Source organism: Scyliorhinus torazame, chromosome 9 (genome assembly GCF_047496885.1).
Source record: "Scyliorhinus torazame isolate Kashiwa2021f chromosome 9, sScyTor2.1, whole genome shotgun sequence".
Taxonomy (NCBI): Eukaryota; Metazoa; Chordata; class Chondrichthyes; order Carcharhiniformes; family Scyliorhinidae; genus Scyliorhinus; species Scyliorhinus torazame.
In genome coordinates this window covers 147,518,475-147,536,606 of record NC_092715.1, presented here as the reverse complement: position 1 = coordinate 147,536,606, position 18,132 = coordinate 147,518,475, and the positions used below count along the sequence as shown (strand labels likewise).

The following is an 18,132-nucleotide window of genomic DNA, read 5'->3' as shown; positions in this document are numbered from 1 at the left end:
TAAAAAACAAACTTTTGTCAATATATTAATGCTTAGTGGAATCGTTAAAGCTAGGATGAAACAATCAGCGAGAAAGGAATATTTTGACTGAGATGTGCTGAACTTGTTTGGGTAATTGGTCCTGCCAACTAGCAGTTATACAGTCCTTTGGCACCCTCTCCTCTAAACCACATACAAGAAATCAGCCTTCCAGAAAAATTAAATCAAGTTAATGCAAAGGAGAAATGTTTTATGAGCCGATGTATCCACTGAGGCTCCAAGTAAGATAGCAGACTTCTAAAATAATCTCAATGTCCATCACCCACAGAATGATTATTATGGTTTACAAAGAGTCATGTGGTAGCACAGAACTTGAACATTGCTGAAAAAAGGCATTTTGACAAAGCTTTTTGTCTTACATTCATCAGAACAATTGCAAGAGTAACAATGCCAGAGAAACAACTTTATACTATATTAGAGAGTTCCGAGATTCCATGGCCCCAAGAAGAAATGAAACAAAATCTAACGTTTAATTAACAAGCATACAAAGTAATAGTTTACTACTGGACATCAGAGCATTGATAATAGAAAAGGTTGTGATGATGGTTTGAAGAATGGGTGCTAGGATTCTGCTCAACACATTTATTTTACCTTTTTAAAAATATAGCAAGGAAATCAATCAGGGGGTTCAGAGCATTGTTTGTTTGTCATAATTTCTGCTGATCGAAAGGATAGGAATTGGCACACGTGGCTGTATCTATAAGGTTAATGTGTGCACACGAATATACTCACTTGGCCGTTAGGTTGGGAAAGATAGGCAATGATTCTCTGGTGTAAAAAAAAGCTTTCAAACTCCTGCACAGATGAGAAATGCTGGTGCACAGCTTGTCACCAGGTACATTTGGCTAAAGTATTCTGGAATAGCATTTCAGGTCTTAAATAAAAGCAACTTTGTAGAATATAACACCATTTTTTACCATGAACCCAGCTCATTTTGGAACTCACTTTAACCACTGCAACTCACTATTAGTGGTATTTCCTAAATAAAGCCCTTCCAAATAAAGCTGGTACTTTTCATATTTGTAAATAAACTGTGATCATTGAGAAGTGAGCTGTGTCATTTGGATTCAGATGACTCTTAGTGACAGAAATAGCACCATGAATCACCAGTGAGATTAAGATCCAGTTAGTGTTGGTGGCTGTGCACAGCTAACATTTTGATCTAAGATAAAATATGTCTTCAGTGAATCATTTGTTCATTGTATCTTTGCAGGTGATGGTAGAATGCCTATATGTATATGAAGAAAGGTTCATTGTGAATTATTTTTATATTTATTGTTATCTTACCTTGATCACATGATGTGCAGTTATTAGGTTCACTCCCTGTACATTCCTTGCAGGTATGATGACATGAGTAGCACTGGCCATTCATGTCAAACTTACCAGTAGGGCAGTTTGTGGCACAATATCCACTGTCATAGAACCTGAGGATGGGAAGAAAGAGGAGTTATCTGGCATCCAATCACAATGGATGGACATTGACATTTTCTACTTCTGAACTCTGGATCTCCTATGTTTATTAAGTAATTCTCCCCAATTACATGGTAATAAGTAAAGGATGTATCCAGATTTGCTATGTAGGGAACACAGCAACCTTCAACAATTTGTGTACAGCAACCTTCAACAAAGAGCAATGTGATACTAACCAGATCAATTGCTTTTTGTGATGTTGATTGAGGGATAAATATTGGTTAGAACATCAGGACAACTCTGCTGCTCTAAAATAATGCAATCAGGTCATATGTCTACCTGACGTCAAGCAGACAAGACCTTGATTTAATGTTTCATCCAAAAGATGGTATCTCCAACAGTGATTCCCCTCAGTAATGCACCAAAATATTAGCCTGCATTGTTCTTGTGCCACTGGAGTGGGTCTTGCACCTAACCTGTTGGTAAAGAGGCAAGGGTGCTATCAACTGAGCCCACGCACTCAAATTCCCCTCGCTTGTGGAATGGACACTGGTATCCTAAAGAATTGGACATTATGTGACAAATACTTCACCTGCAGTTTAAATTAATTTAAATGTATTAACTCAATTTTATACCGGTCTAAATGGTTGACTGGGAAACAGCATGCTGCAACAGTCTACTCTACAGTTTATTTAGCAAAGATGTAAACTTTGGCATCTGTGTAGTTTACAGAAAATCATTGTGTAATCTTTTTTGGCAGAGGCCCATCCAGTGCGCATCTACCATCATTCTCCTCGGCCTGGCTGAACCTTTTCTTACATCGAACAACTTCTCCATTAATTTCACTCACCCAAATAAAAGAAGTTACTTTAGGAACGCCTGCTTTTTTGTGGAACATTGTGTTTCAATCTTTCTCCGGTCTCTCCCCTCACATTTTTGGATAATTGTGTTAATGCAGCTTCTTGCTTTCACCATGAACTGAAACGTATCATCAATTTCAAACTTCCCTTACCTTCAAATGATTCATCTCGGACTTTTCCCTTTCATGACTTCCTCATCTCTATTTCTAGGATAGGCTGCCCACCAAATCTACTATAAACCACTGACTCCCACAACTATCTTGATGACAGTCCCTCCTTCCTGTATAGACTGTATTCAATTCTCCCAATTTTTCTATCTCTGTCACATCTGCTCTGACGACACCACCTTCAATAACGATGCCCCAGAACATTTTTCTTTTTCCTCAATTGAGGATGCTCTTCTGCCACAGTTGAGGGGTTGGTGAACCCTTGTTCCATTCCCTGCACTACTGCACTCACCCATCTACTGTCTCCCCCAAAAGTACCATACATATTTAAGGAGGAGTTACAGATTTTTAATTGATAATGGGTTATTTTTAATTGATAATGGGTTGAAGGGTTATGAAGAGGGGGCAGGACAGTGGAATTAAGGCCAAGATGGGATCAACCCAAGATGAGACCAGCCATGATTGAATGGCAGAGCAGGTGCGATGGGCCAAATGGCATAGTTCTGCTCCTATATCTTACGAACTTATGAAATCATCTGAATCTTCCAAGTCATCAGCATCTGTATTCATTGTATCACCTTCCATCATTTCCATGACCTCCACACATCTTCCCCTCCCCTTTCCTTTTAAGATCTCGAAGGTATCATTCCTATCATGACACCCATCATATTTTCATCATCTCCAAACACTTTCCCACAGTGCCTTGCCATACAAGCAAAGGGATTCAATACCTGTCCTTTAACTACCTCCCTTCCACTGTTTTGGCCCCAAACCATCCTTCCTGCTGAAACAGCAAACTACAGGTACTTCTTTCAAGGTAGTACTCTGCATTTGCAGCTCACAATTCAATCTCCTCTACACTGGGGAGACCCAACAAAGTTTGTGTGATTGCTTTGCAATGTGATCAGTTTGCAAACATCATCAAGTTTCTGCTCAATTTAATTCTCCATCCTACTTCCACTCCGTAACTCAGCCTCCTACACTGTTCTAAAGAATCCCAATGATGGTTAAAGGAACGTGATCTCTTTTTTGGATGAGGCACTTTATATACTTGTATCATTACCCCTTTTTTCATTTAGTTTTCTTGCCCTCTATCTCACCACAGACCTTTCGGTTTGTCCTTCCTGTCACCTCACCGGCCCTGGCCCCACTCCCACTACTACCTTTCCCTGCCTCTTATACATGCTTATAAACTTATTCATCTTTATCTTCTTCCAATGTCCTGATGAAAGGTCATCAATCTGAAACATTGGAGTGGATTTTATGGGGCACAGTGGCCACCGGCCCCCAATTTAAACGTTGGCGGATGGTGATGCCCGTCCGGGTGAAGAAGAGCTGCCGGACAGCGACCTAACAAATTGGTCCTTAATAAACTGGAGATGAGATTTCTGCACCTCAGGGACAGGAAGTTCTGCCTCAGAAAGTTTCCAGCAAACCAATGGCAGACAGCGGTCCAGTACTGACCAGAGGTCACTGCCAGTACTGCGCTCAGGGTTTGAGGGAAGCCGTTCTGCTTGGAGGCTTGTGTGGGGTAAAGCTGGCAGGCCCTAACGGGGCAGGGGGAACTAACACCTTAGGGGGGTCCCTCTGATAGGCCTACGGGCTTTGTTAAAGAGGGACGTCTCTGTCCACCAACAACCATGCAAGGAAACCAGCTGGTTGACTACATGGCATGGGTCTCTTCCACCACCAGTTTAATACTCGATTGGCTTGCCCTGGACGGGTCATCCAGCATCGCATCAGCTGCTGGTAAAATTGGGGTGGGGCTGGGCAGGTAGGAAATGGACAGGAAGACCCACCAGATTTTACATGCTTCCAAGTTTTTAAATCCATTGATGGCAGAAGAGTACAACCCATCCCATTAACTCTGTTTCTCTCATCATAGATGCTGAGTGTTTCCAGCATTTTCTGTCTTTTATTTCCGATTTCCAGTCTTTCTGATGTTTTTCTGGTTTTGAATTGGAATAAACTTGGTTGTACGGTATTAACTACAGGATTAAAGAGGCAGATACATGGGAAGAACATCAAAAGAACCCACCTTGGAGTACTACAAGTGATGCACTCAACGTCGCTTGGGCCATAACATCTATCACAAAAGACATGACAGGTGTGACACTCTCCTGCATTGTCAATATATTCATCTATAACGACAAAAGTAAAAATTAGGTGACAAGTGATGCAAAAGAATGCCATACAGGAATGCAATAATATTCAAGATATATGTGTTTTTGTTTCTGACTTTAAAGACATTGCAGCCTTTATTTTTATACTTCAGAACAACACAAAAGAGGAATTTGCACCGTTATTGATACTAGTCACTTTTTTAATGGGTGTTGCAATGTAAATTTGTAATATTGTCATTTTATACTAAATGTTATAAAAAAGCACTTGAATTTGATCTGGCATCATATGCGTCGATGTAATCTTAGACAGTGTGAGATTGATCTTAATGAGAAGTTCACAAGAAAACTAATTCCATGATATGTGTTAAGCCAAAGGCTCGATAGTACATAAAGCTACGTTAAGCTGAGAGGCAGAGAGAGAAAAAGAATGAATGAGAGGGGGAGAGTGAGCAAGAGGGGACCGCAATTTCCAGGACTTCATAAATTGTGTTGATATATAAGGCGCGATTCTCCGGAAAGATTTTGAAGCGAGCGAGAATTGCCGTGAGCTTCCCAGTGCTCTGCCCGGCGAGGCCTGCAACACTATTCAATGTTAATTGGCCCACTTAACGAGACCTCAAGGGCTTCTCGTCGCAAATCAAGGCTCGGCAGCCGATTCACCGGGATTGCACGAGATAGCCCCCCACTAACAATATCGAACAGCACTTAAACAGCAGTTGCGCAGCCAGACCCACTCAGCTTGCTGCCATGGCGCCGAGACGATCGCCCCCAAGATTCGGGGATGCATCCTGGGGAGGCACCTCAGTGCGGTGGAGGCCAGGAGGGATGTCCTGCTCCCAGAGGGCCCTGGAGGGTGAGCCACAGCACAGCCAGTGCTACCTGGGATGAGGTGGAGGTGGCTATGAGCGCGGGAGGGTGATCAGGAGGACTGGCCTCCAGTTTCGTAAGAAGGTCAACGACCTACACCGGACAGTACAAGTGAGTAGACCCCAACATCCACCCCCCACCCCCACCCCCACCCTTGAGACCTTTCTGCCCCCACGTGAGCATCCACACCCCAACCCTCCATGTTGCTTCCATCCCATCAACCCCACCCCCAACCCTCCCTTCACACCTCCCCTCCCACCACTGTGAACCACTGTGTGCAGCTAACGATGCCCTCCCTGTGTCTGTAGGAGAAGCTCTCCCACACTCACTGGGAGAGGGTCCAGACCGGCGTAGGAGTGCCGGACATACAAACCCTCACCATCTTCGATGAACGGGCACTACAGGTGAATGGGGTGGCCGAGGTCAGAGCAGTCACCAATATGGAGGTTGTGGTGAGGATCCACCAGGCCCCACCCAGAGCACCTCACATGTGAGTTGTTATCGTCTTACTGATTGACCCGTCCCTCCCACTGACCACATGTCAGTGGGAGAGTGAGGAATTGTTGGACACCTGTGACACATTAAATCCCCCTTTTATTTTTTAAATTTAGGGTACCCAATTCATTTTTTCCAATTAAGGGGCAATTTAGCATGGCCAATCCACCTAGCCTGCACATCTTTGGGTTGTGGGGGCGAAACCCACGCAAACACGGAGAGAATGTGCAAACTTTATACGGACAGTGACCCAGAGCCGGGATCAAACCTGGGACCTTGGAGCCGTGAGGCAGCAGAGCTAACCCACTGCGACGCCGTGCTGCCTCACATTATAAACCCTTGACCACAACCAGTATGACGCCTCTGTCACTTTCTTCTGGATTGCAGCCCGACCTCCGAACCCTTGGCCCATCTCTCCAGGCATTCCACCCATCCCCATGGTGCTAACCCACCCGCTGGCCATGGACATATCCCTGGAGCTGTGTCCCATCCCCTCGTGTTCGGATGTTGGCTGCTGCATGTGTGGTGTTGCCTCCTGCAGTGTTCAAGCACTGTCCATGCATCACTGTCTGATTGTGATGCTAGGCAATGACTACCACATGTTACATGGCCAGCCCATCCATGGAGATCCACTTAGGTTGTGTGGAGTGCTTACTTAACCACGATTGCCAATTCCCTATCAGTGGCAGCCTTCAGCCGCACGGCAAAGGCCTTGGCAGTCGGTAGGGGTTATGAGTGATCAGTGGGGCAGACAGGCAGGGGCTAGAGTTGCCCCTGGAAAGGATACACATGATCCAGAGGTTGGCACGGTGGTGCCGTGTGCAGTTGCCCCCCACCCCCCCCCACCCCAGTGCCTCCCCCTCCCTATCGCTCCAGAATGTGCAATCCCGGTCCCAAGTCGAGGGTCGCCCACCCCCCACCGAGCACAAGGGCGGCAAGCCCAGCGCCCCCGGGCTCTTTGCCTGTGAGCAAAGATGACTACTCACCTCCTCGGCTCCCCTCAGAAGCTCTTCCGTCAGGTTCACATTTTTCAAAAGGAGTTCTAATCGGTACCAGGGTGACCACTTGCTGCTGAGGCTGTTGGATATGGGGTCACTCCCATTAATCGTATCGAAATAGGGCTTAAATGGTGATAATTGGTTTCTTGCCAAGCTACTGCGAGATCCCGATTTCGCCTACAGGAGCAGGCCAGTTGCATCGCAAACTGTTTGACCCTGGCGCGTTTCTCGTTTTCGGCCTCTCCAGCTATTCACCGACTTTGTTTCACTTGAGCAAGAGCGCAATGAGACCTGAGAATCGCGCCCATAATTTAGCAATTCATGCTATGCTACGCAAGGTGACATTGCTGTAATGTTGTTAAATATGAAGTCTGCTTTAGTTCAGTAGAAGCATTTCTGCCATGCGGTTTAAGGTTATAGGTTTAACCTTCTCTCTAAACAGCTGTGGGAGGTAGAGATATGGGCCGAATCTTCTGGCTAGTAAAAATCCAACCTGTCCACTTTTGTGGCTCGCGAACTGTCCACGGGACCCATGTATGACTTTATGTGCTATTTCTTCACACTGGGGTTGGGTTTGCAATGCTGTTTGTGAGTTGCACCTCGGTTCTCCAACACAGTATCTCAGCTCCGAACAGTGTTTAAAGGCCTTGTAAACCTCTCCCTTCACTTTCCTCACTCACTGCACAACCCCATGTCAACCCATGCTCCCTCAGATTGCCCATGACACCCCATACCACCTCTATGCCCGCTCAGATCACCCATGCCTCTCCACTCCCCCCATGTATCCTCCATAGCCACTCACCCACTATGCACAGTTCTCAGATTCCATGTTATATCAATGGAAAATGTTTCACATTCTTTCAAAACAAACCTCTCACCATCTAATAAAAGCCTCCATATCATTGATAAAGAATACATTCTGCCATGTGAAAAAATATCTTGTAATACTTATTATCCTATTAGTTTGTGTCAACAAACCAGAAATCAGCCATTCTTTTGTTACAACTTCTTGAAACTGTAATTAATTCTCAGATGGATACGGCACCTGTGTGGTAACCCATTAACATTTGAAACTCAGCCATGCATTGACAATGGCCACAGCTTTCCCAACACTAGACTACTCTCTGGGAAGGCAGAACACAAGGTGCAAATTTCCAAGAAGAGTGCCTATCGATTAATATAAGGCAGCCGGTGGTTGGATCTTTTTCAAGTGTCAAAACCATTTTTCTTAAATCAGCAAAAGCTATTGCAAAGGGTTACCAATATACTGTTGAGGTTTGCAGAATGAAAGGAGGCTATTTGACTCACTCTGTCCATACCGCACTTTGTTAAATAAATATAATCTCACTGTCTCACTTGCTACCCACAGCCTTCTATCTTCCTCTGCTTAAAATATTTATCTTTTCTCACTTAAAAAGGGAGAGTGAGTGAATGGGATCAGTTCGAAAGCACCTTCAAAAATCATATGGACAGTTTTTACTATTGCTGCAATAGCTGCCTCCTGACTTGTACTGCGAGTGGTTAGTGGCAAAAACAGGTTCATGGCAGTAAACAGGTCAGCACATGGCAACATAGGAACAGGAGTAGGCCATTCGGCCCATCAAGCCCTCTCATGATCATGGCTGATCATCTACCTCAACACTACTTTCCCGCACTATATCTATAGCCCTTGATGTCATTAGTCTTCAGACATCTATTGATTTTTGTCTTCAACATGCTCAGTGATTGAGCTTCCACCACTCTCTGCGGTAGAAAATTCTAAAGATTTAGTACCCTTTGAGGGAAGAAAGTCCTTCTCAGCTCAGTCTTAAAAGGCCTACCCCTTATCCTGAGATTATATCCTCTGGGTTTAGATTCACCAGCCAGGAGAAACACCTTATCTATATCCAGCCTGTCAAGCCCTGTAAGAATTGTGTAAGTTTCAATGAGGCCACCCCTCATTCTTTAAAACTCTAAGAAATACAGACCTAGTCTCTTTAATCTCTCCTCATAAAACAATCCCACTATCCCCAGGATTAATCTGATGACCCTCCATTGCACTCCCTCTATTGCAAGTATATCCTTCCTTAGATAATGGGACCAAAGCTGTGTACAATATTCCATGTGAGGTACCACCAAGGCTCCATATAACTGCAGCAAGACAGCCTTACTCCTGTACTCAAATCCCCTCATGATGATGGCCAATATACTATTGGCCTTCCTAATTGCTTGCTGCACCTTCATGTTAGTTTTCAGAGACTCATGAATAAGGACACCAAGTCCTTTTGGACACCTGCACGTCCCAATCTCTCACCACTTCTAAGAAATCTCCTACCTTACTGTTCTTTTGACCAAAGTGAATAACTTCACACTCATTCACATGGAGGACAGGATTTTCACTCCCCCTGCAGCATATTTTGAGGTGGCTGAGGTGACATTGGCCAGAAGCAGGACTAGAAGATCCCACCAGCGGGAATGGCTAGAGAATCACACCCTGTATTCCCTCGGCTATGTTCTAGCCCATCCATTGAGCTTGCCAAGTCCTCTTTGAAGCCTTCTTGCGTCCTCCTCACAACTTACATTTCCACCCAGTTTAGTGTCATCAGCAAATTCAGAAATATTACAATTGGCCCCACATCTAAATCATTTATACAGATTGTGAACAGTTGTGGACCTAGTACTCATTCTGCAGCACCCCACAAGTAACAGCCTGCAATCCTGAGAATGATCCGTTCATTCCTACTCTCTGCTTTCTGCCTGAGAACCAATTCTCAATCCATTCCAGTATATTACCCCAAATCCCATGCACTCTAATTTTGTTTACTAACCTCTCGTGTCGGAACTTACTTCTGAAAATCCAAATATACCATAAAATCATAAGATATAGGAGCAGAATTAGGCCATTAGGCCCATCGAGTTTGCTCCGCCATTTGATCATGTATGATATGCTCCTCATCCCCATTCTCCTGCCTTCTCTCTATAACCCTTGATCCCCATATTAATCAAGAAATCTCCTTATTAATCAATAGACCAGATTTGTGCTTGAGACGCTATTACCTACAGGGCTACAGACCAAGAGTTAGAAGGTGGAATTAGACAGAATAATTCTTTGTCCATTAGTTTTCTTTTAACTATGCTACAATAACATCCTTAAAAAACTCCAACAGGTTTGTCAAACATGATTTTCCTCTCATAAGGCTATGATGACTCTGTCCAATTTTAATATTCTTTTCTAAATGTCCAGTTATCACATCTTTAATAATGGATTCCATTTTTCCTAATGCTGACGTCAAACTAACAGGTTTGTAGTTCTCCATTTTCCCTTACCCTCCTTTCTTAAAGTAAAGACAAAACTGCTGTTGGAGTCTAAATCACATACCTTTTCCTTATTTACATGTACACATGAGGCTCTTGCTAATTTCTGATGGGAGTTCAAACCTCCCAAAAATTATAAGGGATGTAGTAGGATTAACAGCTATTCCGTTTCGGTCTGCCATTATCCTATTTTTAAGACCATAAGACATAAGACCATAAGACATAGGAGTGGACGTAAGGCCACTCGGCCCATCGAGTCCACTCCACCATTCAATCATGGCTGATTTCAACTCCATTTACCCGCTCTCTCTCCATAGCCCTTAATTCCTCGAGAAATCAAGAATTTATCAACTTCTGTCTTAAAGACACTCAACGTCCCGGCCTCCACCGCCCTCTGTGGCAATGAATTCCACATACCCACCACTCTCTGGCTGAAGAAATTTCTCCTCATCTCTGTTCTAAAGTGACTCCCTTTTATTCTAAGGCTTTTGAATGCAAACAGGCTGTAGACTGATGAAAATTGCCACCATTATGTGGTCAGGTAGCACCATCTTGAACTGCAAAATTTGCTTGCACCTGAATAATATCCTAACCCGTGTTACTCTACATAGCAGATGCATTGAATTTTGTGAGCAGTTTAATGTCTAGTGAGAGGTGCTTGTTTGGTTTTAGATACTGATGGTTAATGTCAAACAGCAGGCTGTTGCAAGTGAATAATGTAAATTGAACTGAAGTGCTTTATCACCATATGGTACTGGCTTATATTTCACTGCATTATACAGGTGAATAGAATGTTTTGTGTATATTATAAAGTTTTAAACATTTGAAGAAGTGAGATTGCAACTTAATACAGGAGTAGGAACTTGATTAGTTTAAATTAGCATTCAAATGGTGAAAGTTTTTGAAACCCAAAGCATTGATTTTGAGATTCACCTTTCCAAAATGTTCTAATACATTTATTGTAAATCTTCCACTGCTCATATCATTGTGGATGAGAAGTCTTAAGTCATAGCTCTAAGTCTTGAGAGGAGTGTGATATTTTGCACCATTGTGATCCCACACTTTGATTATAATGGTGTGAATTTTGCAATAGAAATAACAGTGAGGCTATCACTGCTCACCATTATTATCAAATAAATTGGACAACAACCTCTGCTTTCTAGATAGAAACCTAGACAGACCTCCTTACTTTTCACCATACCTTCACATTGCCAATTGTTTCAGTATTAAGACACATGGGCGAGCCAAGGTCACCATGCCCTTGAAAGATGGTAAAACTCCCAAAAGTGACAGTTTACCACTGAGTTGAATTAAAATCTGTGGGACTGGATTAATCCAGATCAGCTAGGAGTTTCTGAGAGTATGTCAGAATCCATGAGGGATGGCATTATAGCCCTTAACTACAAACAGAAGGTGGAAGAGAGTAGAAATCAGAATTTGGCAGCCCATTGCACTAACTATAAAATTCAATCCTCGGTCATTGCCTCTGATAACCTTGTCCTACCCATGAATATGATTGCATATGTAGGAAACAGGAAGGTGAACACTTGCCTTATCAGCTTGGATCAGGAGAAGGGCTTTGGCACACCAACATGAAGCACATGCTCTCCAAAATGGGGCTGGGGGAGCTAATCTACAAATGGATCCAATGGCTCTACACAAGTATCGGTTATACAGTGTCAATCAATGGAACCGGGAAGCTTTCCGATCAAATCTGGAGTCAGGCAAGGCTGTCCCCTCTTCCCTGTGTGCTGTAGCAATCCTTTTGCCAAATCCATCAGAAAAGATGTGGGCATGATAGGGATGATGATCTGTGACAGCGGAGCTGCTCAGGTCAAAGCTGCCCTGTGCATGGATGATGTTGCTATCTTCTGCTGGGATCTGCTGTTGGTTTGCAGATTCATGAGCATTTGTGACCAGTTCAAACTGCCCTTGTGAGTCAAAGTATATTGCAGAAACAGTTTTGGAAGTGAGATTTGTACTCAGAAGATCTTAACCCCCTCAGATATTTCAGCCATCAAGGTTGGCTCCTAGGGGGCACAAAGGTTACTTACCCCTTAAAAAAATGAAGAATGATCCACTTTAGGAGCCCACAACCAGAGGCAGAGGAAACTACAACAGCAGCCACGTTGTCATCAGGAGTCAATCGAGCAGGTCATGGCATTTTATAGATGCACTTCAGGTGCCTCAATCGCTCAGGTGGAGCTCTGCAATTTGCCTGAGCAGGCGTATCAAAAATAGTGGTGGAATGTTGTATGCTGCACAATATTGCACTATTGAGGGCCCTAAAAATCAATGACAATGAGGCCATGGGCAGAGTTTCAAAAGGATGAGGAGGCCACCAATGGCAGTGCAGCTGGGAGGCAAGGCCATGTAGCCAGGGCTCACTGTGCAGGAAGGGATCATTTCCAGACCGTTCCTTACGCAAAATTGGTTCTCATAAGATCCCCGATATTACAACTACCTTCAACCAGTCTCTGGTGACATACTTCCACCTAAAGAGCCTTGAACATCGACTCCACAATTACTCAAGATACTTCCCATTCAGCACAAGGGAGAGTACAAAAATCAATGAGTTGGATTCAATTACATTCCTATGGCTGACAACCTCACCATTATAACCATGTTCCCCTCACAAGAACACCAGTGACAGTAAGTGAGGATTCCAAGCCATCAAATAATCTAACTGTACTGACATTGCTGAGAGTGACATGACATCATACTTATGACCGTGTACACGCTGATAAGTCTCAGCAGTGATTTTCAAACTGTTTTCCCAGGACACACTTTTGCCAGCCGGCCGACCTTCAGAACACACACCAGTCAACCTTTGTGACCCACGCTGGCCGACCTTCGCGACACACGGCACTTTCGCTTACCTTTAATGCTTGTTCCACACGATCTCCCTCCAATCAGGTCAACAGGAGGACAGGGCAATGACATATCAGGTGCAGGTGCCAGCCAAGTCTTTTGTGCCGTCTTTGTCTTTGTGAGAACTGAAAATCCAACCTCGCACATGTAGGTTGTCATGAAGAGCAGTAGCAATAAAATGCTTGTTTTAATCAGCACTGGATACTCCAGAATGCAGACATTCTCATTGTCTTTTGGCATGTTTTTAATGCGCTATCACAAGTTAGGTAGAGCAGCATAGTCTTTTCATTTGGAGTCAGCTGTTAGTTCATCACTGACTCCGAGTGAAAAAATGAAAATGAAAATCGCTTACTGTCACAAGTAGGCTTCAAATGAAGTTACTGTGAAAAGCCCCTAGTCACCACATTCCGGCGCCTGTTCGGGGAGGCTGGTATGGGAGGCTGGCTGGTACGAGTCAGCTGAAGATAACCACTGACTCTGGGACCTCATCTCAAAAGGAATTTTTCACCTACCATCTTATTTGCCTTGGCGCAATTGACAAAACTATACCTCAAGAAATTATCTTTATACTGCTTTGTTCCAGAGTTAAGTTTCTCCTTTGTAGGCTGTTAACCAGAGGCTCTGGAGCTCTGTACAGGTCTAACACTAGCACTGCTCTGTCCTGCCCTGGACTCTCCTAAGCAGATTGAGATATGAGATCCTGGCCAATAGTTACTCTGTCTGTTTGTGGCTCTGGTCATCTCTTTCTTGTAACAAAATGATTAATCTTCAGTGCTCTTGCCTTGCATGCTAGCAGCTAGAAAATGGAAGAAACTCTCTTCTGTGATTTGTCGCCAAAAGCATGTACATAGAGGGCGCATAGCGTCGAGATGCAGGGCACATGACCTGATCACTGCTGCTACTTATGGCCGGAGGACTGCACACAGCCTCATTTTATTCTCATTCAAAAGGTGGCAGGGCCGTCATTCTCAATAAAAATGCTGGTAGCAACCATTGGGCGCTTCTCCCACAATTGGGACCACCGTGGGAAAGCCACAACTGATTGCGCCACAATCCTCCCAACCTACCGCGATCCACCCATAGGTTGTGACCCGCACTTTGAAAAACCATGAGTTACAGCATTTATGTAGAAAAGACATCTCGTGCATAATGAGCCGCTAACTGTGCAGCGGCAGCTCTTTGAAAAAACCTGTGCACCATCCATTCTAGCCAATGGTCCAGTTTCTGTTGTGATCGCTAGATGCAACATTGTTGGCTTCCTTATACCCCTGTTTCCCATATAAAGCACATTCTGTGGTACCTGGCATGCAAATACTGCCAAAGTAGTAGCACAATATACATCTACTATTTCTGGGATGATACATGGCCGCTCGAGCTGTGATAACTAAACCTAGGCCAATGTGTAACACTGGAATGCATTGCATCCAGCACTCATGCTTGAGATGCTCCTGCATCCGTTCATGCAGCCTGATCATTGAGGAGCCCTTAAAGTCAAGCTTGGATGAACAATGAAAGATAAAAAGAGTATTCCAGTGCTTGAGCCAGTGAACTCTGCAATCTTGTGTCATACAGCAGAGAAGGAATAAGTTCTTCAATGAATCATAAATGAGACAACGACTTGAGCCCATTGATGGTATGTTCAGATGGACCTCAGCATACCAACATCATTGTCACCGCGAAGAATCAGCTTTTTTAATGTTGTCATTCATTTTGAAGCTCTCTACTGCACAGGCATACAGAGTTATGTCAAGTATAAATAAATATCTTTAAAAAATGCTCAAAGGTGCTATATAGAATGTAACAAGTGTAATCACGGTGAATCCATTAGAGCTGTAGGCTAGGCAGCACCCTTAACTCTCGCACATTGCTTGGAGGAACTCCCCCCCCCCTCCCCCTCCACCCCCCCCCCCCCCCCCCCACCCCGCACGTCGTGTGGCCTTGGAGGAAGTTGAGGCAGGCTGCTGTCTTCTCTGTCTAAATGGCAATGAGGAGCATGGCGCCCTGCCTCATCACGCAAGCACCCATTGCGGTCCTTCAAACTGCAGCATCTGCATTTGTGCATGGGCAGCCGTGGTCACTGGCACATGTGCAGCAGATGAGGGCTCTGGCGGATGGGCTGGGTAGATGGAGAAGGATAAAGGGTCTCTGTACCCTAATGATCTGCACTGTCCTGGATTGGCCTTCAGGTGGGGTTGATGAGGCTACCTGCTGGTGCACAGCAGTTGTCCAGTCAAGCAACCCACTGTGCCAAAAGTGCAATGATACTATTAAGAATATGCAATTCCTCATGTATTCTGTGAATGTCAGCGCTCATACTCTTAAGTAGACTGATCCAGGCCACTGAGGGAGGCTTTCACCCTTTCCTGGTTGAGATGCTGCTCTTGTATCCACTCTAGGTGCTGTTGGATGTGACTCTCTGTGAGCTGGCCAATCTCTCATGGTCAGAGTTCTTGATGTCGAGCCACCAGGAAAATGTGGAGCTCACTATGGTGATCGACACCATTGCCTTAATCATGCTCGCATTGCCCTTATGTTGTAATCGCATCCTTGCATCCTTTTCATGTCAATGTCTCCTTTATGCTCACTGAAGTGAAGTGACATCATGACCTCCATCATTACCACCAAGGTGATTTAAACACCACGCTTATCATCTGCTGGCAGCAATTCACCATCACCAACCCCCGGCTGTTCAGGCACCCTTGTAACTTCCATCGCTTTCTGTTCCAGCCAGATCTGTTTCAGCCAGTTTGACTGCCCCTCCACCCCCCCCCCCCCCCCCCTCCAGTCTGAGTCATCTCTGTGGTGGTCTTCATCCTTCATGGTCTGCAATAACAACATGAATTTACATTAGGCTGATATAATGCACGGAAGGATATTGCTCGTCACTGTGTCTGTGCATCACAATGCTCAATCATATGTGTTCTGTGCGCACCTACATGAGTAACGTACATATACAAGCCTCAGTACTGAAGCAGAGCTATGTGCCGGGTCCCACACCGTAGCTGCAGCATGCAATGTGACTCTTCCTTTGAGGTTGTGAGTGGATGAGCCAAACTACTCACCTTGCCGAAACCCAGCAAGTCATCAAACTTCCTCTTGCACTGAATCCTTGAGCCCTGATAGTCTCGAGCTGTGCTCACCACAGCTGCTATTTGAATTTGGGTGTTCTTGGTTGCTTTCGGGGCATTACAGCAGCCAGCAGGATAGAGGACTGGTCTCATCTTCAGGACCTCTTTCACCAAAACATGAAAATTCTGATCACAAAAGTGTGGGATGGCTGAACCCATCGTTTCCCCCACATCGCCTTGTGTGACATTCTATTATCATAATGTAAGGCAAAATGGTCATGAGCCAGTCAGATTACAATGCATCTATTTACTTTGCTGTGCTTACCTGCACTAACCATTTTCACCATAGCAAAGATTACTGGTAAGATGTGGCAGAGAAACTGGCTTGGCGCAAATGCTTGGTGCCATATATGTCGGGACTGTGATTCCAAGGCAGCATGTTGTGCTCCACAACCACCGACAGACCTACTGTTACATGGTGACAGTGTGCAGCTGTGAGGGACCTGGTGAATGGTCAACAGTGTGAACGCATCCTGACTGATGGGTGGCAAGAAGACAAGTAAATAGATAATGAACATGGCACTGTTCATCACTCACCCAACCACTGAGTCTTGGCAGCTATCTACATGTTCCACTTTTCAATTAAAGCCAAACTATTTGTCACATAGTTAAGGCCAAAAAGAGATTCTGACATCAGTCCAATCATTTTTGAAATGCCTTTTTCAAGTGAAATGACCACTTGCCTCTTTTGGTTCATCACTATCTGAAACAAAATCTGAAACTAATACATAAAGAACAAGTTTACAATGCAATTACATGTAGCACAAGAAATAACATGCCCCCCCCCCCCCCCCCCCCCCGCCCCAAGCAAAAATCGAGCTTAATGTAATGTAGAAAGTATTGATTTCCAAGTTACACAGTTGCAGGATCCAAATAACAACTTAATGGTGAACTGCAATACAGCAGTATTACATCCAGCTCTGCACCATGGGTTGGCACTAAAGTATAGAAAATTACTGCCATGGTCTCATTTGTAGTGCGTGCACTGAGCTGAGTTTAAACAGATGTTGGACGTAAATGAAAGGAGTCCGCCTCTCCCCAACTCTGTGCCACACCAGCTGCACTGTCCAAACTTAAATATTCCTTTGGAAAATGATCAGAGAAGTCATCTCCAGCACTCTGCATGTTATCTCAAAATCTTTACTAAAAAGTAACATTTCAATGAGATTGAAAACAGCAGCTATTAAAAAAAACCACTGTTTCACCGTGATGTCTCAACTCTTTCTCATTGCTTCTAATTTTACAAAGATGGCACAAGCATTCAGAAACATTTTAATAAGCTCTTGTTTTACAACCAAACATTCTCATCTGCTGGATACACAAAGAAGCTTTTATTGTTGCATCTGGAGTGTAGACTAATAGACAACAGGTGTGTAAAACTAACTGCCCTTATTTCAAAGCAAATCAATATGGCCCACAAGACCATGAAAATGTGCTGTACAGCTTTGAGAGCAAAACATGAGAAAATCCCTTGAAGCTCTGGCTACCGGCAAAACAACTGTCAAAGTCCCACCTCCGAAACAGCTCATAACTCTCTGACATCAACTTTATTTCTTACAATTTTCTTATCACTATCGTGCAGTATTATAAAATAGAGCCTTGAATTAAATATTACATAAGTTTACTATCTGTATATACATATATTATTTGTATATTAATATTTATTAAAGTAAATGAATTGATTTAAATACAGGTTTAATGTTTTCTAGGAAAGTAAAAAGAAAAATCATTTGTAGGGTTCTAAAAGATAAATGGCTCAATAATCTGTACATTTCATTAACTTCTCCTTCAAAGGAAATTTCTCTCTAATTGAGTTTTAGGATGGAAAGGGGAGTAGTTGAGAGTTTTCCATATAGCTAATATATATTAGTGTGGTCAAT

At 43.9% G+C, this 18,132-nt stretch overlaps 1 protein-coding gene across 2 annotated transcripts in view; it reads right to left on the bottom strand.

Annotated features, from left to right (window-relative positions):
* pcsk5b (proprotein convertase subtilisin/kexin type 5b) overlaps positions 1-18,132 on the bottom strand; it is a 602,404-nt gene that overhangs the window by 148,492 nt on the left and 435,780 nt on the right. For both annotated transcript variants that reach the window (XM_072516608.1, XM_072516609.1), the window contains exons 21-22: positions 4,515-4,617; positions 1,327-1,463 (exon numbers count right to left, since the gene is read on the bottom strand). In XM_072516608.1, coding sequence (XP_072372709.1) covers positions 1,327-1,463; positions 4,515-4,617 — 240 coding nt within the window. The remainder of the gene's footprint in view (positions 1-1,326; positions 1,464-4,514; positions 4,618-18,132) is intronic.